This window comes from Lissotriton vulgaris, chromosome 5 (genome assembly GCF_964263255.1).
Source record: "Lissotriton vulgaris chromosome 5, aLisVul1.2, whole genome shotgun sequence".
Classification (NCBI taxonomy): domain Eukaryota; kingdom Metazoa; phylum Chordata; class Amphibia; order Caudata; family Salamandridae; genus Lissotriton; species Lissotriton vulgaris.
The window spans coordinates 1,501,460,273-1,501,487,241 of record NC_141693.1 but is presented as its reverse complement, the minus strand read 5'-3'; the positions used below and the strand labels follow the sequence as shown (position 1 = coordinate 1,501,487,241).

The 26,969-nt window shown below is 42.9% G+C and overlaps 1 protein-coding gene across 1 annotated transcript in view; it reads left to right on the top strand.

Annotated features, from left to right (window-relative positions):
* LOC147712855 (acidic mammalian chitinase-like) overlaps positions 1–26,969 on the top strand; it is a 59,618-nt gene that overhangs the window by 22,119 nt on the left and 10,530 nt on the right. Inside the window, exons 4-9 of the mRNA XM_086923517.1 lie at positions 1,919–1,975; positions 2,443–2,614; positions 5,527–5,651; positions 7,116–7,239; positions 8,722–8,904; positions 24,956–25,072. Of these exons, the coding sequence (XP_086779643.1) occupies positions 1,919–1,975; positions 2,443–2,614; positions 5,527–5,651; positions 7,116–7,239; positions 8,722–8,904; positions 24,956–25,072 (778 nt within the window). The remainder of the gene's footprint in view (positions 1–1,918; positions 1,976–2,442; positions 2,615–5,526; positions 5,652–7,115; positions 7,240–8,721; positions 8,905–24,955; positions 25,073–26,969) is intronic.

Sequence of the window (26,969 nt, the reverse complement as noted above, 5' to 3'; positions counted from 1 at the left end):
CACTGGCTAGGCAAATTTGTTACTAGTAAGATTACGGCTCCTAAATGTCTTAGCACATTGATGACCTCTGATACTCATTACTTCCAAAAATCATCATTATTGTCCTTCGTGGCCTCGGACAAAAGCTCGCAATTTTAAGTGCCCTACATGTTGGCACCATTAATAGCTATTACTGGTTGGGTCTATTAGTACTTTAATCCTATTTCGTATTGGGTAGGCTATTGGATAAATTACAGTTGCCGATTATGATAATAAAAAGTGGGTTCAATTTAAATTTCATATGTCAAAGTTAACATGTAATAACGAACAGTGAAAGAAAAAATGCTCATTCAAAAACCAAGTTTTAAGAGCTTTGCAAATTTCCAGTGTTGTATAATCAGTGAACATGCAATTAAAATCTCTATTCATACATTCTTCTCCCTGGGTAATCTAGTTTTGCTCTGAAACTTATTAATGAATACATTTTATTCCAAAATATAGTACATTAGCAGTATGTGCCACCATCACTGATTATATAATTTGGACATCTGAAAACACGTGCAATGTGATTGAACATCTTATTTAGGAGCTTATGTGTGTAAAATAACATAATTTAGTATAAAAAGTGGGGGTGGGTGTAAATTGTGTAATTCCTAGTAGCATACTCACGCAGAATTACTTAAAATTTCTGCAAGATTGTGCTGATATTATGCAAAAGAGTAATTCTTCATGTAAGCCCAATTTTCATAGTGCAAATGTGCCTCCTAACGTCCCCTACCGACACATTTGGTTTGCCTTATTTCTTTTTTGAGGCATCTCAAATTTTTTATGATTTCTGGTAAATAATTCAATTGATCAAGAAACATACAAACTAATTATAGATCTTTAGTATTCCAACAATTTGCCATAATCGCAAGGGCAATAAAATAATAAAGTCTGCCGTTTGGTAATGCCATCCTTCCATAGTCTTAATTAGGCTCCAATTTTGTAATGTGTATTTTACTCTTTTTCATCTCTGGACAGTGATGAGATATTATTAGTGAGGCACTATGTTCTAAATCTATTTTCAATTTTAGTATAGATAATATAGCCCCTAACAGAAATGAAATGAAATGAAAAAGGCATTTATAAAGCGCATGGCTACCCGAGGGCCTCCCAGCGCTAGGAAGAGAGCCAACAGATGAGAGCTGATTATCTGGTTGGGAATAAATGAGTCTTCAGCATTTTTCGAAAGGAGAGATGCTCTTCTTCCAGACGAATATATTCCAGAAGCTCATTCCATTTTTTGGAGGCAACATAAGAAAAACGTCGACCTCCACTTCTGGCTCTCTTAATTTTTGGTACTATAGCCATGCGTTTACTTTCAGAGCGGAGACATCTTTTTGGACAGCAGCTTTAAACGTGTCCCAAACAACAGGAAGTTTGCTATGGCTATGTTTATCTATAAAAATACCTTAATGAAACTGCCCATATCTTGTATCAGAGATTCATCCTGCAATCATAATTTGCCAAAGATCCATCTGGATATATATATATCCAGATATTCAGGCACTCTGTTGACATATGTTAGGAACGGTGTCACTCAGTAGTACAAAAAAATAGTAATTTGGCTTAGTATATATCTATAACTCTCAAATACGTTTGTGAAACACACTCACTGGAGGATGTAATCAGTGATGTCATTTGAAATATCATCAGTGAAGCCACTGACCATGTCATGAGTGATGTAAAATGTGAGGTTATTAGCAGTGCATTGCGGGTGTGAGTTATAGTTAGCTCAGGTAACTGCTGAATTTAAATGGTTTTATACAAGTGGAATCTTAGCCTAACTATAACGTCCTTACAAGTGTCTCAGGAGGTGACAATGTTAAGCCTCTTAGGTGAGATTCTGCACTGAAACTCATCATTATAAATAATAAAACTGTTTTTTGCTCCATAGGAATCCCGAACTACGCACCCTGTTGGCGATTGGAGGATGGACCTTTGGTACTGCGAAGTAAGAGCTGCTTTTAGAATCAGAACGTTCTACTTTGGGATGAGAGTGTGGTCAGTGATCAACATTTACAAACCCACAGAGAGTGGAGCTGGGAGGAGATAGTGAGTAAGACTATGACGGAGACAGTGAAGTTTGAGAAGATGTTCCATGAAGTTAGAGAAGGGATTCATCAGTGAGATTAGAGATGGACATAGGTCTAAACTCTGGGGCTGAAAAGGGACATATAAAGTGAAGTTGTAGATGATTACTGAAATTTGTGGTTGTACTTCTGTTCAAGTGGTAGACCGAACCTGGAGATGATATTCCTGATATTTAATGAGGTTTCAAGCTTTCAATGAAGTTGAAATTGATAAGTTGTCAGAAAGTTAGAAATGTCAATACTGATTACCACAGTGATTCAGTTGAGAATCCAGAGTAGAAAATGTGCCCATGTAGCAAGAGCACCTTGTGATTGATCATTGTTGTAGATTCACAGCTATGTCTTCCTCTGCGGCGAACCGTAAAATATTCATTGATTCAGTGATTGACTGGCTTCGTTTGTATGGGTTCGACGGACTGGACCTGGACTGGGAGTACCCAGGGCATGCGGACAGAGGGAGCCCTCCAGAGGACAAGCAGCGCTTCACCGTCCTGGTTCAGGTCAGTGAACATGTATAAAGATGAAATCTATGCAGAGACGGTCCTACCTGTAGGGAGCAGCTGAGGCCATTCCTAAAACTGTCACAGGCGGAGTAAATGGTAAAATCTGGATGAACTTTCATTAGAAGCCTTTTCAGACAGCAGGGAGTTGTCTTGTCACATTGAGATTGTGCAATTTCCCCATGCCTTTGAAAGGATAGTAGAGCTGGGACAGAGCTAGTGATCAGCACACGGTTAACTCTCTGTGCTGTCTTATTGGCTAATATGTCACCCACTGCCCATGTGCCTTCTAGCCCCGCGCGCTGTGTCCAAGTGCCTCCCTCGCCTACGTATAGCCTCAGCTTTGCACAAGGGCCATTGGTGCCAATTGCCTCACACTGTATTTCTCCTCAACGCAAGCCGCTCATACTGTCTACCCTTGCAGCTGTGGTTGCGTCTTACTCCTCAAACTGTCTCTCTATCAACCCTCTATCCCCTGCTCTTCACAATTTCCCCATGTATCCTTGGACCCCCACACTGCATCCATTCGGCCCCGGCTCCTCACAATGGGCCAAATTTCTAAAAATCTGACTGTGTCTATAGCAGATGGACCCCCACAAAGATTCACAAACTCCGAAAGCATGTCTAAAAATGGATCCACAGAGCCAGGATGGCCATCACTGGCTCTGATGTCACTCATGGGTATTCATTAGTAACACCTCGAGGGTTAAAGAGGGTTTCCAGGGGAGCAGCAGGTTATTTATACGAGGGAAAGCAATGTAAATGAGGTGAACATTCATCGAATCACTACTCAAGGGTGTAACTCAAGACACTGCAGCCTTGAGGCGTGGAGGGACCTCACCCCTTTAGGAGACCCAAACACTTCAGAGGTTCCAAACACTTCAGGGGTACCCATTCAGGCCAAGGTCTGTCAGCTATGGGAGACGCAGAGGCCCCTCATCACATTCCACAGAGGGGACCCATCAGTTTAGATCATGCCGCTGTACTACTCTCTGGGTATACACTGAGATTAAAAAATAGTTGTGAAAGCAAACAAACATCCTAATTCCAGTCAGATGGGGTTTCCGCACGTGTGCACTCCCCAAACTAGGGTTAGCATGCTGCAAAAGTTGCAAATCACAAAGACGCCAAATAAGTCTATAAATCGCGCACAAAATCTTAAATCTCCTCAATGAATTTGCAACTGCACAGGTACCCATAAATGTACAAATAAATTCTGAATCAGGCTCACTGTCTCTCCATGTGCCGCTGTGTCTTTAACCTGTGCACATGTGTGCCCATCTCCATTGGCTGCCTGCCATGTGGGTCCATCTTTTTATATGTGCCCTGGCTTCCTCCCAGCATATGTCCTTGCGCTTTATCCTCTGTACACTGTTCACGTGAGAGTGCATTTCACTGTTTGTCCCAATGTGAGGAGCCCTCTGCTCCTCACATTGTGTTCATGTGCCTCTGGTGTGCACACACTTTTTGCCTTTCTGCTCAACTCCCGCGCTCCCACCAGTGCCTGCCTGTGTGCCCCCAGCTACTCTGACTGTCTGTACTTTCCTTCAACACCCCTCATAGTATGTCCATATTGCCTCTTCCTCTGCCTGTTTATGCTGCCCCCTCCTCGCTCTGTAAACGTGTGCCAGTGGCCATGGCTCCTCACATGGTCTCTTGTGAGTCCTAGGCACCTCACATGTTGTTTTTGTTCCATGGCTCCTTACAAAGTCCAGTCATGTGCCCTTTCCCCTTCACACTGTGAGCATGTCCCATAGCTTCGTCCTGTGCCAGTCCCTATGCCCCTCCTCAGCACACGCTGTCCATCTTCCACGGCTTCCCACACCGACTTTCCATGTTCCATGGCCCCGCTAAGTGATGGACAGTGAGATGTGTTCACACCCTAACTTTCACTTCGGGGAATAAGGAAATGCCACCCTACTCTTGTCCAATCTCTCCATACCTCTAAATGCCACACAGAAATTGTAGGGAATGTCTGCTGCTCTGGGGATAATAAGGACTTCTTAGTACAGTGCTTAGGAAAAGTGTCTGTGTAGGATTTTTCTGGGCTCCTCTGCTAATCCTTGCATCGCCCGACCCCTTGCAGCACGTCTAGCGTCCTAGAACCGTTGCTGTAGTAGAGGAGTGAGAGTTCTTCAATAATTTGTTGCACAGCAGCGCCGTAGGCCTTCCTGCTGCGCTGCCGTGCGTCAAAATAAAATGGTAGGAATATGTTGTATCTACAAGATGCAGTGCATTCCTGTCCTTCTCCCCTGCACTGGTGCACAAACAGCAGCTGTGCGTCAGTGCAGACACCCTGCGTCATTTTGAAGGGTGCCTGCGCTGAGGGGATGATTGTTTCTGTGCAGAAAGAGACACCTTCCTCTGCAGCACGCATACAAAGAGGAAAAAACAAGGAGAAATAACAGTATATCTCCTTGTTGCGCCTCCTTACGCCTCCCTAGGATTCTGACGCAGTCCCAGTTTTACAAAATGTAAATCTGGGAATGTCTAAAGTTACATGGATGTTGCGTGGGAACACTCACAGCAACACCTGTGGAACGCCCCTTTCACGCAGAGGTATGTGTAAAAGGAATTTTTTTTTACAAGACCATGAAAAGTCAGGCAGGGGGACTTTACATGGCCTTGTTAATATGGCGAAGGCCCTTGTGCTGCCGGTGCTTCAATAAAAGTGATGCGCAGGCGGCGCAATGGGCTAGTAAATAAGCCCCTCGAACAGGTCATGTGACAAGAAGATGGTAAGGGGGGAGTGACAGCGTAGGTGGACAAATGAAACGGTGAGACAGTTTCACAATCACCCAGGTCCTCTTAGTTACTGTATTGATCATGGTGATGTGCTGTTGAAGAAAAATATCCTTTGCGGTTTACTGGAATGCATAACAATTGTGACTCTTACCTGTATTTTTAACCAGGAACTGCTTGAAGCTTTTGAAGCCGAAGGCAAAGCGACAGGGCGCCCCAGACTGCTTGTCGCTGCGGCTGTGTCTGGTGCCAAAGGAACCATTGACACTGGATACGAAATTAAGAAACTTGGAGAGTAAGTACACCAAATGGACCAGACGGCCACCATCAAAAGGAAACTGATGCAATCTTGCACTGTAGGAAGACAATTCATGTACACAGAGGCTTCCACTGGAAGGTCTTTCTGAAGTGCAAACCAGTGGGTTGGTTTTTATATCCTCACTCCCGAGTTCCACAAGAATGATGTACTCCTCACAATTTTTACCTTGTGTGTCAAATATATCTTGTTGGCACCTTGCCTAGGGCGGATGGGAGTAAACCCCCAGTACGGGCGATGGCCATAGAGTTGGCTTATGGAGACTGAATAATCTTGGTGGAGTAAGAACGCCTGGTACCTAGCTTGGGAAATTTCATTTTAAGTTATTTAAATGAAAAGTTATTAGTGCCTGTGGCATTTGTGTGGCACACGGAGCTTGTAAGCTTTTTCAGGTGGTGTACCACGTCCTCTGATGAGACCTGGTGGTAGGGCTTTTCTCCAGTCCCTGGGCAGTGAGTGGGGACCGCTCTATGATGGGCACTGCCATGTATTGCTGATGTGTCAGGGCCTCGGATTCTACAGCACTAGTAAACATTAGGCCAGGCAGTGCTAACACTCGCCACTGCTGGCAGCTTTCCAACATGCCCATGCTGCCAGTGTCTGACTTCCCGTGAAATCTCTGCCTAATGGCGTTTATACAGACATCAGCATAACTGCACACTTCCGGATCCTTTTGTCAGAGCTCTTCTTTGGTGACTCTGCCACGTGTGTGGGGTGGGCTGAGACACAAATGAATGCGCAATGGATACCGCAGCCCCCTTCCATCGTGGCCTCGCCTTTTGCTTTGCCTTTTTTGGACGGAGAGTGTTGGTGTTTTGGCGGTGAAGACTTGAGGGTTAGATCCAGGGTACAGGTGATGGTGGTGACTGGTGCAAACACCTGCCAAGACTCTCTTGGTGAATTTGACTCTCCAGCAGCAGCTTAAGTGAGAAGGCAATGGTCAATAGCAGGCGGTATAATTTTGGGGCCAGATAACGCAATTAAATATAACTACTCAGAATCAGAAAGGGGAGGAGGACAGGCAGCATTTAGAGTTTAAATTAGTATTTGCAGGTTTTGCTCACCATATCTTGTTGTTCATTCAGTATCAAGTTGTCACCTAAAGAAGTGATCCTAGTTTTTTTGGCTAGTTTGTAAGAAGACTCTTCCTCTAAATATTGCGGTACTGGAGGAAATAGGACTGGGTCTGCCCAGAGTGTGTAAGACCAACAACCCTTCGTTAACTTGTGCTCCTTTTGTTGTGGAATTGCTGAGGGGCATCTGCAATTCATTTGTGAAGACACTCTAAGATGTGGTGCTGAACCAGTTTTTACAGTGCGGGACATTCTGACATATTGATTTTCTAATGTCTTTATATCCAGCTAAGCCTCAAAAAAATTCTCGACACGCATAACTTTCTGTACTTAGATAAGTAATTGTTGTGTATTTTTTTGTTTTTGTAAGGCTTCTAGATTTCATCAGCGTAATGACCTATGACTTCCATGGACCCTGGGACAGGACCACCGGCTTCAACAGTCCTCTGAATAAAGGAAGCAACGACTGGGGCGGCTATGCATACTACAACTGCGTAAGAGGACTCCTCCATCTGTCCTGGCTGCTCTATAATATATCTCTTGACACGTTTAAAAGTATGGAGTTTTTTAGAGTTTGGCAGATATGTGGCATCTGTCAAAAAGGGTCAGAGGCCTTGTCCGCCAAACTCATGGTTGTCCCTGTTATTTTAAAGGTGCCATGGTTCAGCAAGTGGAACCGCAGCTGGCTTTGCGGCCTGAAACTATAGACAAATGTATGACGTAATAACGCATACATTTACAACGCAGTTTTTACATCGCAACATCCACTATAATGCATTCCATTACATCGCATGACACTTCATCGCATTTTAAAAAACTACCTTTACAATGCATTCCATTACATCTCATACTACCTTAACAACGCATACCATTACATTGAATTTAAAGTAAGTATTGGATAGTATAGGGGTAAAAAATACTATTCTAACTCCAGGGGGTGCAACAGTAGGGTAAGTTTGGGATAGTGTAGGGGTACAAATTACTATTCTAACTCCAGCGGGTGCAACTGTAGGGTAAGTGTTGGGATAGTGTAGGGTCTAAAAATTACTATTCTAACTCCAATGGTATGCATTGTAATAGTATGCGTTGTAATTCCTGCATTGTAGTGACATGCGATGTAGTGTCATGCGTTGTAATGGTATGAGTTGTAATGCCTGCATTGTAGTAACATGCATTGTAAAGGATGTTGTGATGTAATGACTGTGTTGTAAGTGTAGTGCGATGTAATGGTTGCGTTGTAAAGGTTGTTTTCCACCATAGACTAACGGCCCACCTACAATAATGCAGTTGGTTAATGTAGGTCAGGACCACCCCTCTTTAGGGCGGTCCATGTGCAGTAAATTTTTTCTGTTCGGATCGCCTGGAAAAGCCTGAAGTCCTGAACAGCAAGCATAGGAAATGACCCCCATGAGCAGGAAGAAAACTGTGAGCATCAGGGCCATCCATTGCCTTTTTTGGCTTTCAAGAATACACTTTTGGGAGTTTGCTTTTGAAAACCAATATAGTTTGCTGAGCTGGCATTTCAAAGATGGTGTCCATTCGGCAAAGGATCGGTGCTTTCAGTGGTGCCACCACAGTGGCTTCACTGTAGAAACACGAGTTTCCGGCAGGAAGCCGAGGATTTCTAAATCTGGTGACCAGTCTCTCAGAAGGGGAGCAGGGACCCTAACCACCTCTGACTTGGTTTGCCAGGGGCTTGTCCACCGACTCTAATTGACATCAAATCTGTTATGATAACAAAACATTTACCTAAGGCGATAGGAACAGTCAGTTGCCATTATTGAGTAATGCATTAATGACTGTAGCAGTTATGTCTGTTCTTTGTAAACTGTAAAACCCACTGTGTCATTTATGTATCATCTTTAAGACCTGGGCTTTGCTAAATATAGGATATAAGCACATTGTGCAGCAAACTTTGATGTGTTCCATAACACTCTCTCTCACTCCTGACCATATTGCTGTGATTGTGTTTCCAGGAGTATGCTATGAATTACTGGAAGGAGAAGGGTGCACCTGCAGATAAGCTACTGATGGGCTTTCCAACATATGGGCGGTCATTCACCATCCCAGGCTATGACACAAAGCCGGGAGCTCAGATCAATGGCCCAGGGACCGCTGGTGAATTTACCAAGGAGCCAGGCATCTTAACCTATTTTGAGGTGAGCATCCTTACAAATTCTTAACACCAAAGTGTCATTTGCTATCGGAGTTTGCAATGAATGAATGAATGAATAAATGAATGGTTTTACAGAGTACACAGCTGCTCAAACCTGGGCATCCCAGTGCTGAAGATCAGTCAGCGGTTAAGCGGAGTAAGAAGAACAAGAGTAGCTATGAGTAAAAGAGGCAGGTTTTCATTTGTGGCTGAAACAATGGTCAGATGTAACAGAGCGAATGTGCAATGGCAAGGACTTCCAGAGTTTGGCAGCACCAAAAACCAAGGAATGACCACCATCATGAGATCTGTGGAATCTTGGAAAAGTAAGACTCTAAGTCCAGATAATCCCCAAGGCCCTGGCAGGGCATACCAGGAAAACGCACCCAGAAGATATTTGGGGTTTTTGTCCTGAACTGCCCTAATGTAAAAAAAAAACTTAAATTGGATTATCCTGATAATGGGATGCCAGTGAAGGAGTTTTAGTGATGGTAAAGTAGGTTGCCATTTAAGAATGTTAAGGATCAAGCTAGCAGCGGAATTCTGTACAACTTGATGGTGCTGTATCGAATATTTACAGCTGCCCAGCAAGAGGAACTTACCATAGTCAGGTCTAAGGGTAATTAAAGTATCTACCATTCTTTTGCAAGCCGAGGAAGCAATATACTCTAATAATTTTTTAAGGGATTTCTTGAGAGAGAAACAGGTGGCAGATAGGGAGGTGGTCTGTGGGGAAAAAGAGAGATTGGCATCAGTTCTGGTGCCCAGATTTTTGGATGCATGATGGTTTTGGATGATGGCCAGGTTCTTTTGGACTCCACGCAAGAGGCCACAGTAGCTGGAAGTCATAGATTTGGCTACTAAGGAAAAAAAGTCTTCAAAGAACACTTGGACTAGGGCATGCTGAATACACTGAGACTGGTGGCTGAGTCTTGCAGAGGTCTGATGGGCAGGTCATGTTGCATAAACTGAGTCTCTGGCTTAGCTCTACAAGGTTTGCTTTCACACCTACAAGTGACATGCGTGGAGAAGCGTGGCTCAGTGGTTAGAGGCGGCAGACCCAGAAGCTGAGATCGACCGTGGACCAGGGTTCGATTCCCCGCCTCGGCGGGTCTCGGGCTCAAAATTCCACGGACTCGACAATTCTCGCTCTGGTGCCTACTCAACTCACGGGGTCACACTCTGCGACTCTGGGCAATAGCTTGCTTAATCTCCACTACGGCCCCTCGCGGCGGGATGCCTGGCTTTCACCTTGTGGACACCCTGCCGTGGTTTCTCACAGGGGAATACCAGGACGGGTTCCCTAAGCAAGCGCCGGGACGCCTACGGGCAGCTGTGCGCTTTACAAGTCCAGCACATTTACATTTACATTTACATGAGTGAACTTAGCTGAATGTACAACACAGGTTTTTGCAGCCCGCAGAACCTCACCCAATACACAGTTGAAGTTAGGTCAATGTTTTTGGGTTACTGCCAGTCCATAAACAGGGATCTAGGGACACTGTGGTAATTAAAAACAAACCATGGTTAAAATGCTATCCATAACACCTAACACCCTAAAACCTACTTCAATACACCATGCTAGGAGAGCATGGAATGTAAAATAGCTTGCAGCTAGATTTTCTTAGAAATAATGGGCACACTGCATACCTGGTTTGTAGCAGAACTCTGTAATTGTCAGGAGTCAGGGAGGTTGTATTTGCTGAAAAGGGCAAACACTCATTCAGCATCATCATCAACTCCTTATGGGCTCGGTATCAGCTATTTTTTCCTTACAACTTTATTTTATATTTTATTGGGGATGTGGACACACACTTTGATATCACAGTCCCTTACAATATACATTATTAAACATACAACTGGACAGCGCAATTAGGAAAAACCGGATACAAGTGGACATACCACTGTTCATCGTATGCTCAGGTCCATAACATTTGCCTCAACTTGGTCATATTATGGATTCAGAGGTTGACACACAAGGTAGACACGTGCTGGTGCAGGGGTTATTGGACGGGGTGGATATAAATATCTGAATACCTACACTCCCAATGTTGAAGACAGGGAGTTCTTCCCAAAGATGCAAACACTGATGGGTAATATGGTGGAGCGACTGTTGTGGTGGTGGACTTCAGTTGTGTCCGAGATCCAGTTATAGATCGACGGCCAACCAGCGGTATGACTAAACTAGGTATTGTGGACACTCTAACTGATGTTATGAATAATTTGCAATGTGTAGATGTGTGGAGAGATTGTTATGCATCAGGGTGGGAATATTCCTGCTATTAGGACAAACATAATACTTACAGCTGTTAGACCGTGCCTTGGGTACATCTAATATGCAGGTGGATATACAGAAGGTAGTCTACCTGGGTAGGTTCTTATCTGACCACTCCCCATGCTACTGGAGAGGAATGGAGCCTGGACACAATCTGACGGGGACTTTGATGATTGCAGATGAAGGCATTGCTGGATGTGTCATTTAGACAGGCCCTTGGTGAAAAGATTACAGAATAATTGGGGCACCATGACGAGCAGGGGCATGGAGTGGGAGGTGCTCAAAGCGGTTATACTTGGGGAATGTTTAAGTAGGATAAGTGGTCTGCATAGACAGCTGCAGGCCAAACTGGAGAACCTTGAGAAGCAATTAGCGGAGGCCCAGCAGTTGGATGATGAGAGCCCAGATATAGCTGACTCCTTAGTTGATATCAAAAGACATCTGTGGGATACATGGGACAGATTAGATAAGATGAGAGCACAGGCAGAAACTACACCGAGAGAGACCCCGAATGGGTAGATGGCTAGCCTGGCTACTTAGGAGAGAGACAGAGAAGCCCCCCTCATGACTCTCCGCCGTGGTGACTAGACCATGGTCAATACACAGCAACATATTACTGAAGTCTTGAGGGACCACCAAGTAGACCTTTACGGGGGAGGTGCGACTGCTGATGATATGACAGTGTCAGATTATCCAGCAAGTAAGGAACTTTCTGATTTGCCATCCCTCTTACGAGAAAAGCTAAAGTCAGATATTACTCTTCAGGAAGTGAAACAGGTGATTACTGATATGAATTGCAGAAAGTCGCCCGGAGGTGATGGCTTTCCGGTAGAGGTCTACCAGGCATGTAAGGCACAGCTGGCGAGTATTCCAAGAGGCAAGGGGGAGTGGTGTGTTACCCCACAACACTTAGGGAAGGGGTAGTATGTTTGGTGCCCAAGTCGGGGGGAGATGCAATGGATCCATCATCATATAGTCCTCTCACAATGCTGAATGTGGACAAGAAAGTATTGTGTAAACTGCTGTCGAATTGCCTGCAAGCTGCGATGAGGACCAGTGTGGTTTTTTACTGGGACGTAGTATGGCCCTCAATTTGCGTAAGGCTGCCCACGTCATACACGAGACCAGCTTTGATAATGCAGAAATAGCACTTGTGTCAGTAGATATAATTAAAGCATTTGACACAGTAGAATGGGGTTAATTACAACACATCCTAAGAGAAGATGGGCTTTGGCCCCCGTTTTTTACACTGGGTGTTAATACTATACACTGCACCCAGGGCAAGGGTACACAGTGGAGGTCTGATACTATCCGTGTGAGAAGTGCAACGTGGCACCCGAAGAGATGCCCACTCTCAACATTACTCTTTGCCTTAGCAATGGAGCCGCTGGTGGGTTTCCTCTGGGCTGCAATGAATGATGCAGGTATTATGGTGGGGGATGTGACACACCTCATTTCACTCTATGCTGATGTGCTGTTCTACCTGTGGGGCCCTTGGGAAGCGGTACCATGGCTTTTGTCCTACTTAGAGACATTTGAGATGGTAGCGGGACTTTGGATTAATAGAAGTAAATCTGTATTGTTCTCAATATGGACACTAGTGGCAATCCAGGACACAGATCATTGGTGTTGCATTGGGAGATGGATGCCTTTCGATATCTTGGAATCAGGGTGGGTCACACAGTAGCAGTTGAGCTGCTGCACTGCATAGAGCCATAGCTGAGTGGCTTGACTAATTCTGTACATTTCTGGAACACATTCTGATCTCTATGGTGGGAAGAGTGGCTGTGGCAAAGATGGTGTTTCTCCCCTAGTGTCTGTCTATTATACAGAATGTCTTATTTATGCTCCCATGCACCCTGTTTAAGATGGTGGACAATTTGTTGGTCTCTCGTGTCTGAGCAGGAGGAAGGTGCTGTGTGGTATTGCCCCAGCTCAAGCGTGATATGTTGGAGGTTGGAATGGATTTGTCAGACTTGGGGCTTTATTATTATGCTTCAAAATTACAGCATGCAGTGAGTGCAACCCTGAGGATGATAACTGGGAGAAGAGGTTGCTCCGTGGCACCTATGATAAGTATCCTTTGATGGAACTTCCTATGCGCGGATCTTGGACACTGCATGATGCCCCGTATCTGGTCCGACAGGTTGCAGAACTTTGTGAGTGAGTGGTCATGGGGGTGATTAAGCGACTGCCATTTGCTGGTGAATTGGGTATATGGACGTTGCTCCAATTTAAGCACATTGTGGGGGATATGTCAGTGATGCGATGGAGAGAAGGAGGCTGTGAAATGATGGAGGATCTATACCAAAAGAAGACCTTCCTTACATTCATGGAGGCTGCAAGAGGCATATGTGGTGGGAGGGGGAAATTCCTGCATTATGCTAAACTGTTGCATACAGTGCCACAGATTTGGACCAACTTCCCGGCTGCCTATCGGGTGAAGAACATATTACAGTTGATACTGACGGTTGGGCCGGCTAGACATTTAGTACATTCCTTTTCCCTTTTGTAAAAATACAGCAATTTAGCCTAAATATGGGCCATTTTTCAAAATCTTTTCCCTGTTCTCCATAGATGTCCCCATATTGTAGGTCCTGAAGAGACCCTACACCCAGTATAGGGTCGAAACGCCGTCAACAGAAAAAGGAAAAGCGAACCATTTAAAAACTGTATTCTAATTTTATATAGATACTATGTAAATGTTAAACATGAAACATTGGTCGCTTTTAGAAACGAAAAACATTAGAAACCTTATTAATATTGTCACAAAACGTCACTCTTGTTATTTAGGTTCATGTTTTCACTTGGGACACTATACACACCTGTATATATATTTCATATATTTCTCTCAAATGCTTTGTAAATATTGGTAATTGATTTAAGGAATACAACTTTAGTTAGCAACTGAGTCAGTGTATGTGTATTCCTTTCTCTTTGACACCTCTATGAAACCCTGGCCCAATGCGATTTTCACTTAGTTTGTCCCAAGTAAATATTAAGTACATATTCCACAGGAACCACTGTTTCTTAGACTAATTGATCACCCTGGTTCCTTAGTGAGTAAGGTCCCCCTGTTTTCCTTTTTAGGGCTAGACAATTAATGACGCTCCTCTCCAATGCACTTAAGACTGATATAGTTCAGAGGGAGCCAGTGGCAAGGCGGACATGGGGAGGGGAGTTCTCAGAGCAGCTCCCTGACTAGGATTGGGATGCAGCATCTGAGCTGTCAATTTAAGTTAACTCATGTTAGACCTGACATCCTTGGTGTGGTTTCTCCTGTCTTTTTTTACTCTGCCTCCTGTATTTTTGCTGTGCTGTGTGCTAGATTCCATTTTTGCTGGTCTAGATGCTTTTGGCACTTTGACACTGCTGATCAGTGCCAAAGTGCAAGCGCACCCTATGTAAATTGTGCATATGGATTCGTGTTTCCATAATTGGCTTGTTTGACTTACTACTAAGTCCCTAGTCCGATGCATTGTATGTGCCCAGACCATGTTAGTCAAAAGTTGCTAGTGGGCCTGCAGCACTGATTGTGCCACCCACACCAGCAGCCTTTCAAAGGGGTGTCAGACCTGCCCCTGAAGTGTCTGTGTGCAGTCTCTACTGACATGTTGACCTGGCAAGTGCACCTACTTGCAGGCCCTAAACTTCGCTTTTCTTACATGTGAGTCACCTCTAAGTAAGGCCCACGAGGTGAACAATGAACCACCACGACTTGCACCGCAGCCCCAATGCCTGCTGATGCCGCACCAACTCCGATGCCGTCATCAAGGCTGCTGGCTGCACTGGAGCCAAGGGCACCGCTCATGACGCACCACCCTGACTCGCATCGCAGCCCCAACCTCACTGATGCCGATGCTTCATCATCGCGGAGCCGATACCTGACGTGGGTGACTTCCCGAATCCATTGACCCTGCATCGTAGTAAGGAACTGATGCATTAACGCCACTGTGACGTCACCTCTCCATCAACAGTAAGGAACCAACATCTCACTTCCCCTGCATTGCAGTAAGGAACCAAAGCCTCACCTCCCCTGTTGTCATAAGGAACCAACACCACCTATCGCCAACGAAGCATCACCTCCCCGACGCAGTGAATTTTCTTTGTTTTCATCGTTTGCCAAGGTACTATTCTTTGGGGTCCGAGTGACTCTGAGCCTGATGCCGTGCTGCCCACGGTTGGCGCTGTACTTTGGGATTTTCAACTGTTGCAAGTCATAATAGTCCCAGGTGGAGCTATTTGTTACTACAAGCTTTATTTTTGGTAATCTAATCTTCTAATCTATGTATGGCGGATTTATGTTGCTTTGATCTTGTTTTGTTTAGATAAAGATTTCCTGTTTTTCTAAACTGGTGTGATGTCCATTTGTAGTATTTTCACTGTATTACTGTATGTGTACACAAATACTTTACACACTGCCTTTGAGATAATCGTGCCTGCTCATGCCAAGCTACCAAGGGGGTGAGCAGGTGTTGTCTAAGGGCGTAAATCCCTTACCCTGACTAGAAGCAAGGGTCCCTATTTATACAAAGATGCAAACCATTGAGAACTAAAGACCCCCATTTACATCAACTCACTTTAATTTTTTGCACCGAAAGTACATTATGCTGATTAAACTTAGTAAGATGTGTAGTGGTAGGGGAGCAGTCTGTCCTTGGTGTGGGTGTGAGGGTGCTACCTTCTTGTACATGGTGGAGGACTTTCAGAGAAACTGGAGTTTTGGCAGCAGGTAGTGATGAAACATCAGGCTGTCACTGCGATGGTATTAGAGGAAGACCCTCAGATGTGTCAGCTTGGCATTATTAAAAAGCCTAGTAAGTGGAAGATGCACTGGAAATTCGTACAGTTAGTCCTGGTATTGGCCAGGAGGAGAATAGCCATTGGGTGGATGGGTGCCAAAGCACCCTCTGTTAAATTGTGGAGTAGGGATGAGGTAGAGTTGGCGATTGCAGAGGAGGTCAAAATGAAATTCAGTCACAGGGATGATAATCTACAGGAGGATCTGGACACCTGGACCATCTTACAGGGGAGTATACATAGGAATCGGAATTAAATGATTATGCAGACGACACAATCACAGGGGGAAGAGAATCATAATGGATTAATTACTTCTGAAAGTAAGGTTGAGCAGGGAGGTGTATGAAATGCATGTGCTGAGCAGGCTTACAGCACTATTGAAGAATTCTGGGAGAGTGATGAACTTGGTGAGGTGTTTGGGAATGCTTCTCTTATATTGTATCCTGTATCATTGATGATGGTAAATTGACATATAGACTGTACCAAGTTCGGTTTTTATCATGTTAATTTCTTAATATGGCTTATCTTAACTATAGATCAAAAGAGTATTTTTATATATGTCAGAGATGTACTATCATGTACTGCCCTTGTTCTGAGCATCTTTCGGTATAATGCGTAATAAACAGAATAAAACAAAAGTTAGGTTGAGAAACTATCTTAATCAGGAAATGTGCCTAGTGGTAGAGAGTGTACAGGTTTAACAAGCAGGTGATTTACCCCACCCATATAACAGGACTTATTCAGAAAAGATTTTTTTGCAATAAGTCAGATCTAAAGGTTGAAGATATCTTGCCTATTACAGTCAATTTTTATTTAGAATCTGTCTCGTCCACTAATGCTATAAAAAAACATGTGCAATGTCAAAAAGTCCAAGCCTGGAATTACAATTTTCAAAATAGACCTGGTAGAGGTTTTAGCCAGATCATACCCCCGATTTATGAAAGACTCTTAGCCAACTGTAGATACATATTTGGAGTGGTTAAGAGCTGCTGTTACCAAGATCGCCCCTGCTAAAACTAGCAAAAATTACAGAAGAAGACCATCTGCCCCTCTGGCTCTCTGCTCAGTTTAAGGAACTAAAAACAAAAATATATAAGGCAGGAAAAGTGTGGAGGAAATACTACTGTAGGGGAGAAAAGATTAAATATCATAATTTATCCAAGAATATAAAAATCTGACAGTTATTGAGAAAAGCAAATATTTATCAGAGAAAATTAATTGAGCCAAGAATTCCACATGAGAACTATTTAAAACAGTTTAGATGCTTTCCAGATTATGTTCAAACTGCACTATGGTCCCTTGTCAGCTGGCCTGTGATCAAATACCTCATAAAAATACCATTGTTAAGATTTCCCTTCTTATGGAGGAACAAGTAGCTCAGCTCCTAGGCCATACAAAATCTGTGGCTCCGTCTGACCCTTGCTACCCCCCGAAAATTGTTCATGAGATTGCTGGGGTGATTACTCCCCCCTAACTATCCTATCAAAGTCCATTTTGGATTCTTGACTCTTTCCTATGGAGTGGAAAAATGCCTCTAGTCTCTCACTATTTTGAACAAACCTTCAATTAGATCTAAAAGAAGTGAAGGGCTACATTCCTATTTTTTTTCTACAGAGTTTTACATAGCTCGAATTTGAGCTGAAGGTAGCAGGTATCAGAGCACCTTACATAGCACCAGTTGCGTTACATGAGGATACATTCATTTTTGTTCAGAATCACAGGATGTTCAGTGTCATTGCTGAGACTCGAACCCGGTTCCCCAGATTTGAGGTCAGCCACCCTTGCCGTTAGGCCAACTCCTCTCTCCTATTTCTTGGTTACCTTTTCCAGCTAAGATCCTTGAAAACATATGAACATTTCACTGTCTAAATTAGTGGAGGAGAAAGAAATCCTAGAATCTGCACAATATGGTTTTAGGTCAAATCACAGCACAGTGTCCACTCTTGTTGTGGCTTTTGAGGCGCTGAGAAGTACCCTGGATAACGAAGGCAAGGCAGCGATGATCTTATTGGATCTATCGGCAGCCTTTGACACCGTTAACCATGAGTTCTTGCTAGATGACTTGGTAGAAATTGTAGTTGGAGGCTCAGCTTTGGAGCTGCTTCATTCCTTTATTTCACACAGAGAACAATCACTGGCCTTGGGGGACTTGATTTCTTAGTACTTTACACTGCCATATGGAGTCCCTCAGGGCTCATCGCTAAGCTCCACGCTGTTTAACATTTATGTGGGCCCCCTGACAAGACTAATTTGGTCATTTGGTTTTGCTCCTGTAGCATATGCAGATGACACAAAAATTGTTGTTTATTTCTCAAATGATGTTGATGAGACAGCACGCTGCTTCAATGGATGTATGAGAGCCATTAAACAAAGGATGAGCGATAACAGTCTTATGTTTAATACGGCTAAAACTGAGGTTCACCTTTTAACAAGGAGTTGGTCTCTTGGGATCAATACTGGTGGCCCCAGATGCTTGCCTCTCCTCCCACTCTGGTATCTTTTGTCAGGAATCTGGGAATAATCTTGGATCCCAGTTTGTTCTTCAACGCACAGATTAATAAACTCACCTCCTCTGGTTTTGCGTAAGACCAGGAAGAATCTTCCATTCATCCCTTTGAACTCAAAGAATCAGTGGTCACAGCCTTGGTGTTATCATGGCTAGATTATTGTAATGCCTTATAATTAGGCATTCACCAGCTCAAGACGGGTAAAGAGAATTGCAAAGTTCAAGGCAGTGTCTGGGACGTTACGAAAGCTTAACTGACCTCCTGTGAAGAAAAGAGTCAGTTTCAAGGCCTTATGCTTGGATCATAAAACCATGTATGGGGTGACCCAGCCTACTTGAAAAAAGGGCCTAGCAGGACCCTACATTTGACTAATTCTAGGACAGCAATGTCGGTAAAATCAGAAAAAGGGATTGAGGAAGTAGGAGTTTTATTTGCTCCACGGCATAACGGTGAAATAACAGACCCGAACACATAAGAGACCAGTCTTTTTTTTAGCTTCAGGAAACAGCTTAAAACTTAGTTATTCTCTTGCTCAATGTGAATAGATGCAAGCAGTATAGGTGAGTTTTGCAATCGTTCTTTATTCAGTGCAGTAGATAGACATTAGTGCCAAGATGCCATTGGCATCGAGCGCTTTACAAAACAAACCAATATTAATATATCTGGAATCAGGTAGTCTAACTCCTGGCTTACTCAGTTTGATAGGCACAACACTACTGAGTACATTCTGATTACCTTATCTTTTACTTTCCCACCAGGAATATGAAATTTCCTCATAAAAAGATTGGAACAAGTCATCAATTTCCTCATTTTTGCAACTATCTAAATTTGACAGGATAGTTGAACTGCATTTCTTTCATTTTAGACATGTACGTCGAATTTTGGATGTTGTCCCAGAACCTAGCTCTTTGTCTCGATAGCTTGCTATAGTCATATATTTTTTTAACCTGGGTTTGGATTTCTTTGGAAGAATTCTAGATGTGTCTATTCTCAAGATTTTGACTTCAAATGTTCAATTCCCTTACTATCTAATTTAACATTTTCTTACGCAACATCCCAACACTGAATATAACCCCCAACAATGGCTGCCATAAATACATCCCATGATATTGGCATGGATAAACATTATGCCTCATTTTTGTGCAAGAAATGAGTAATAGCTTCTCTGGTAGTTTTCAAGTCTATAAGACATGGTTTCATGGAAACATAACAAGTCATCAATGGGATGACTTCAACCTACACAAAAGTCACTGGTAGATGTAGCATGTTTGTTAAATAAGGAACCTCATCTCTCTGATTAAGAAGGTAGTTTTAGTACTCATGGACAAAAAGGAATAGTTTAACCATGTGTGCATTAGCATACCAGTTGCGCTACCAGTTGCTCAAAAAAAGCTTCACCAAGCGAAGGTTTTCTATTTAGAATCTTCTATTTAAAGGGAAGTGCCTTTAAAAGAATGTGTTATCAGAAATTAAGTCCACTTACTGAGAATAGCACGAAATGGTGTTCATGGTGACATGCCCAGAGCCAAACACCAACTTTGTCCATCATGTTTCAGTGTTCCAAATTGAGACCCTCACCAGTATTCAGCCCAAAAAGTCAATAGTGGGACGATTTTGTCCTCATGGATCTTCAAGAATGGGGTCACTGAAAACCCCTCATAAGCATTATAAAATGTGTACACAATGTCTTAATGGGAATAACTTTCCAACTATGAACCTAAATAGCCTAGATAGTTAAATGTGACAACTATCTTATTTTTTTTTACAATTAATAGGCCTTGTGCTAGCGTCGTTTTTTTACAAGGCAACAATATTTTGATTTTGGATGTAATTGTGTGCAGATGCTTTATGGTGGCATATAGAGCCAAATTATCCAGGTGAACCTGGACCAAATTATCCAGGCCTTTTGTTGTTTGGTGAGGGAGGCATTGTCTGTATACATACGCAACAGTGTAAATTCCCCTTCACAATACAAAGAAGAAAACCTGAAGGAAAGATATTGAAAGAGCTACTTATTCCGCTACTGAGACTTTTTATTTTTCAAAATTGTTGCTAACTGACCCTTTGCTTTCAAACTTTAGTTTGCCATATCATCCTGATTAAATTGCACTTTACAAAGTCTTTGTTCAACCAACATCCTTCTACACATCTCCCTGTTGAGGGGGGATGCTTACCTGCAATCAGGTTCTGGGCCTTCATCTGTCCGATGTGACAGCGATTGTTTCCGGAAGCCACAATGTCACCACACACTAGAATATGTGGTAGTCATCTTTTTAGGAGGAAAAATACAAAATTGTAAATAACCTCCTTGCTGGATGAAGATTTCAAAGGACTGAAGAAACCAGAAACAAAGGAGTCTAAATTTGCAATTCGCCTGGAGCAAAGAGTCATGATCAGCAATTGGAAAGAGAGAGGAAAACGCCAAGGAACACAGCGTTGTTGGGACAAATTCTCTAACCAGGTGGAAGCCCTTATGTAATGAAGGAACAGAAAAAGGAAATTACATCAAACACCACAAACCAGGAAACATAATGAACTGAGACAATTAGGAAGAAACCAATTAAAACAGCTATGATACAAAGGGGAAAGAAAAGAGGGATTACGCCTGAACTGGACAAGCTGTGGGATAATCTGACTGCCATTTTGGAGCTAGAGGAACAAGGAGCAGCTGCCAGGAGCACTAGGTGAGTGAGACTCAAAGACTGCAAATGTGGGCTTCTTGCAGCATTATCTGCAGCCCAGAAACCAAAGGACCATGCAAGGTGCCACAGGTTTCAGTGCCCTGCCGGCTGAAACCCTGCAGCCCAACACTCCCAGGCATGTACTTTTTTCCTCAACTGGGATTTCCTCATTATTGATCAAATACAGTGTAGAATATAATTAACCGGCCTAGAATATCATTAACCGGCCTCTTGTCATTGGCTATGTCACTGGGATGAGGAGTAAAGGTTTGGAGATAAAGCTATTAAGGAACGCACATAAAAGCTGTACTGTTATTTCAAATGAACTAAGCGTTTCACAAGGATTTTTTTGTTCCTATAACCCTTATTGTTTGTGAAAGATAGGCATATGACATGGGGGAAATTTTTGTTTAAATTAAAAAAAAGATAATCTTAAATATAGTAAAAAAAATATGAAATCTTGTTTACAAAATTATTGTCTGTCACAGAATTGTCGAGTCGAGGAGGGAGAAAGTAACCAAAGAAACCACCATAGAACATAACCACATTCTTGTGTATGAAGTGCTAAATAATTTAGGAAAAATAAGAGGCCCAAAAAGTTCCATTGCTTGTTACAGATCCTCTATACCATTAAAAAAAGCTTTAGTCCGCATGCAAGTTTCTATAAAAGTCCATCATATCAATCTATATCTCCTGTATGAAGATGTACCCTTTCAGTCATTTACAGTGCTTCCTGATTTTCATTTTTTTAGCGTATGGTTCAAAGCTTTCACATTTAAAGACAAACTTATTAAACCACCTCTCTTCAACACCCAAACATTGGTTGACCAAAGGAATGCCATGTAGCAAATTCCGCTATGGTCAACACTATTCAACTCCGTTGTGATGAAACAACAGGTATAACAATTACCACTACCCCATTAATCAGTCTCTCCCACGCAATCATAGTCAAATACCTCTAACAAAAAGGTCTCAAAGGCATCTAGGTCACCAAGAAAAATAATAACAAAACAAAAGACAAGATAGAGCAAATATGAATCCTTTCCTACACACCCTGGTGCCTCCACCACCAATCTTAAGGAAGGACACACCGGTTGACAATTGCTCTCCAACCCTCTACCATGAAACATAATTGATTATTATGTTCATTCCAGTGGGCAAACCTGAGCTTCTAAACAAGCTATGAACAGTTTGCTATTGTGCCAATATTCGTAGGTTACATTTGCATGAAAATGGAGGATCTGTTCATGTCATTTTCACAATCTGTAGATTTCTTTGGATTACTCAAACATATGTCAGCTGTGGCTAAGAGACCCAATGGAGTGTTTCAGGATGTAGCATATGTTGTAAACAAGATAGTACTAAGCCCCAAGTTTAAACAGTAATTTCTCCTTCCACTATGTTGTCAAGAAACTGTGCAGGTATTACCTAGGTTAAAGAATTAAAGTGTCTTCCCTTTCTGTAATCTTCTCTTGGGATGCACCTCCAAAGGCCTTTTTCTTAGATTCATCGCAATCAAAGCTCAGGCTGCTGTGCAACATGGCTTATAGTACAGAAAAAAGCAATATGATTAGACCAACCGTGGCTGTGTCATAGTGCTTTGTTTTTCTTTACTTTTAGACATGTTTATCACATGTCTAAAAAAACATTGACAAAGCCAATTGATCCCCCATATGCGAAACTAGTTGCTGATACTGTTTTTACTTTGCGGATTCCATTTTTTGGTCAGTAATGATGAAGTAAATGGGTAAACATTATCTATATTCTCCAATCAGTGAGGAAACACTTCTAAATCAGTGTGCAGTAGAAGATAGGCATTGCCCACCATGATGCATGTGCCATGTCCTTTATCAGTGCTTTTCACTTTAGAATAGAGTACAATTAGAAGCTGATGAAATTCCTTTGTTCTCAAAATTTCTTCAATAACTTAAAGACGGAAAACGCAGACTAGTTGTACTCCCATTTACTGCCATCCTCCCTCCAAGGGTAGTAGCTTGAGGATTCTGCTGTTAAATATTATTGAAGTATTATTGCAAGGTGATATTTGGAGTACAGTTAACGATTGGTAACTAGGAATTTTATTTTAGGCCTATTTCGGATAGCCAGGAGCGGCCCGTGCAGGTAAGAGCAGTGGGGCGGTAGGGCCGATTTGGGAGAGTGGGGGGAGAGTTGACAGAGGAACATGAGGGAAAATTGAATAGATAATTAATTTCCCCTCATCGTCATCGTCTTTCGAAATCCCCACAGCCCTACTGCTCTTCCCTGCACGGGCGGCACCTGGGACTAGTATTGTTAAGTGGGTTCTGGACATGCAGGATTGTCACCCCTTTAAAGCTAATGTCCGCAACCTTTATTGACCTCTCCAAAGTCATCCAATCTATATCCAATTGCCCATGGCCTTTACAAATTGATGTATTACAAGTCACTTACAACAATCTCACCGACATCCCAAGGGGCAAAAGGCCTTGCCTCGCAGACCACACATTTACCAATACTGACAATACTCATGCGTATATCTTCTACCGCAAAGGGGTGGCCGGCATCAGCTATACTCTGTATGACCCCATTATAACTGATAGGAAATAGGAAATGTTATCATCATTGTCCTGAATTTACCCTGTGTGTCTGAATCAAATGGTTCATACATTGATCCATTTTTGGAAATCCTAAATTGTGCTAAGTACGCGCTTGATGTCATGGACCAAGAGCCTATCATAGCAACGTTTAAGGCTTTTGATACAAAATTTGTCACTTTTTCTGAAAAATAGGATTTCCAAAAGGGAAACTTAAAAAAAAGTCAATGGGACCATCAAGACTATTCCAGGAATTGCATTCTACTGCTATTAAAAAAAGTTAAGGCGTCAAAAGTAAGACAGATGTGTGCTTTGCTTCACAGGCATCAAGGTGGAAATGCATTATTTTCAGTTGTGTTTTAAGTCTACTGGTAGTGTTGTATGTGCCTAGGAAACCGCAGCCAGCAGCTGTCACACAAGTTGTCAAAGGGTTGCACTGTATGCATTACATTTTTGTCCCATGTCCCAGGCTTTTGTCAGCGGCATATTCCAGCTGTGAAACAAGAACTCAGACACTCAACACCCCTTGGAGTGTCCCGGGGAGAGGTCCTGTGTACGGCCTGGACAACACCATCTTTCCCCCCACTCCTGATTTCACTCTGGCCATACTTGAGAAAAAAATGATCACACACTGGTTACAATATTCAAAGGCAGTGTCACTCCAACCCTTGCATTATTAGGTTGAAAATGAAAGCTCACAAAAACTTTCTGATGTTTATGACATAGATCCTTTATTGGAATTCTGGAATGGTGCCCCTTATGTATAGACCTCCTGTGCTACGAGTCTACCATTGCGACTTTTAGGGGTTTGATCCAAAATGTGATACTTCTTCGAAAATATAGGACTTCCTCCTCAGAAGTTTAAATAAAATCCATGAGGAGTCAAAACTGAGACCGGTTTCATGCTTGATGATTGTTTTGCAGACTCCTAGCTCATATAAGGTTATTATGTTTGGTGAAGAATATGCCTGTATTGTGAAGTTCCTGGAGTCGTTACTGATATACTGAAAAGCTTTCAAAGATAAAGCCCGGCACCATGTCGTCAGGGGTAGCAAGCGCTATATAAATGCAATTACAATACAATGCAATACAATACAATATCTAGTCTTAATAAACTGTGGATTTCTAGAATTGTGGCTGATGGGTATCAATATTAATGTTGCAGGGCCTCCCTCATTGTCTTATTTTCAGATTAAGTGATTGTTTACTCTTTTGGTAGATCTGCCCCTTTCTGGAAGGTGCAACTGACAACTGGGAAAGTGTCAAAAAGGTCCCCTACGCCTACAAGGGCAACCAGTGGGTGAGCTACGACAATGTGCTGAGCTACCAGTACAAGGTGAGTGTTCCACCTCACTGTATGTCTTGTAATACATGGATTACTTACTGGTGTTTTTGTTAGTCTGAGTCTCTTCTGCTACCTCATTGAGGTCTTGGAAAATATTACCCACTTGGGCAACGTCTGGACACAGGGTAAGGTCTGTGTGTATGTATGTCTAATGTGTTTGCAGTTCTAGCATTTGAACCTGAAATGTTGCTGCTAGTGGTTTCTGTTTCATCTTAGAAATCTGCAGGGAAACACACAGAGTTTTATACCCTGCTCACTCTATTGTGTCCTCAACATGTCCAAAGCATGCAGAACCCTGGTCATGAATAGAGAACTCCTCACTTATTTTAGCAGCTATATTGGCAGTCAGTCATCAGGATGAGACTTCTTGGCATCTAGCATCTGGGCCAGCAATATTCCAGTTTTTTGATGTGATATCCTTGCCCCGACATTGTTCCGACATTTTAGACTTCACGTAACCCTATGCCTGATGCCAAATTCTTTAGAGAGATTAGTCTTTGGGATCCCTCAGCTCCTGATGTTACTCTGGCTATCCCTAAAGGTGTATATCAACAAAGAGAGAGAAAGGGTTATATGGCACTCTTAGTCCCCAGTCAGTTTAGCAAATAAACAAAGGAAGAGTGTCCGTCAGGGAAGGGTTCAGAATAGTTGTAGCACATGAAATATGAGGCCAGTTGTAAGTGGTCAGATGTAAAGACCAATTTCAAGAAAAAATACAGGATTTTTTCAGGAAACCCTCACTCACCCTAGTGGTGACATGCTTTGATTACCTGGCTCCGATTGGCCCGCGCCCTGTTACCTTTCCCATAACACCGGGTTCGCCCTTCACTCAGGATCCATGAGATCCAGCGAGGGAACAGCTAGGTACCGAGAGGGTGCAGAGCGTTGCGTCTTCTATTAAGATAAGTCTTGTCCTCGAGATCCGGCCAGATCTCTAAATCCTCTGTGTGTGTTTGTTTTTTCCTTCCCAAATAGGGTGTGCCATTTTCGCTCCCACCCCCCTCCTGAGTTCTATGGGGCGTGGCTCATGTTCTTACAAGTGAGGAATATTTCGTATTCACGCTCATAGATTTGTGTGCTTGAACAATTAACAAGTCACGGCCAGCAGAGTTACTGGTATTTATACTGAAGCTCTGCCTCTTCGCTCTACACCTCGAGGACCATCTCCCCGCCGCCCTATTATAGGTAGCAATGTAACAACGGGTAGCCACTCCTGGCCTCCCGCACGGATTGACTTAACACTGTAAGTCTCCATTTGTCAACCTGTTGCCTTATTCTTCACGTGCAACAGACCGCGCTGGACTACTCTTTTCAGCGCTAGTTGAGGCCCCCACCCCGGATTGTGGCACAACGATTCCTTCGCATCCCATGCATCTCGGCCACGGCCCTTGATAGGTATGCCAGCACGTGTCACGCCACCAAGTTGCATCAATTGCCATTGATAATGATCAATACCTATTGATTTTATGTTATTTGTCTGTGTATTTGTCTGTTTGTCTCACCTTTTATTTCCACAGACTTCTAGGTTCCTCGTAACAGAGGTAATTCCCCAAACTTACAAGTTTGTTCCTTTTTTTGCACCTTTTTACATATAGTGCTATTTTTAACTTTCACCGCCTTTGGCAGGGTAGGCCTTAGCGCGCCTACACCTGTTAAGGTGACACTCGCATACTGGTCCTGAAGAAAGCCCTGTAAAGTCACACATACCACGGGCAGAAACATGTTGACCTTTCTCTAAAAGGGAAACACCAGTATATTCTATTTGGTTAGTTTTCCCTACACATAGCAAGTTTTTATCATGTCAGGTTGACCAGCCAATAAATGATTTTTTGGTACAACCTTGGACATTTTTAAACTCACTACACTTTTTCACTCTTTACCCTCACAA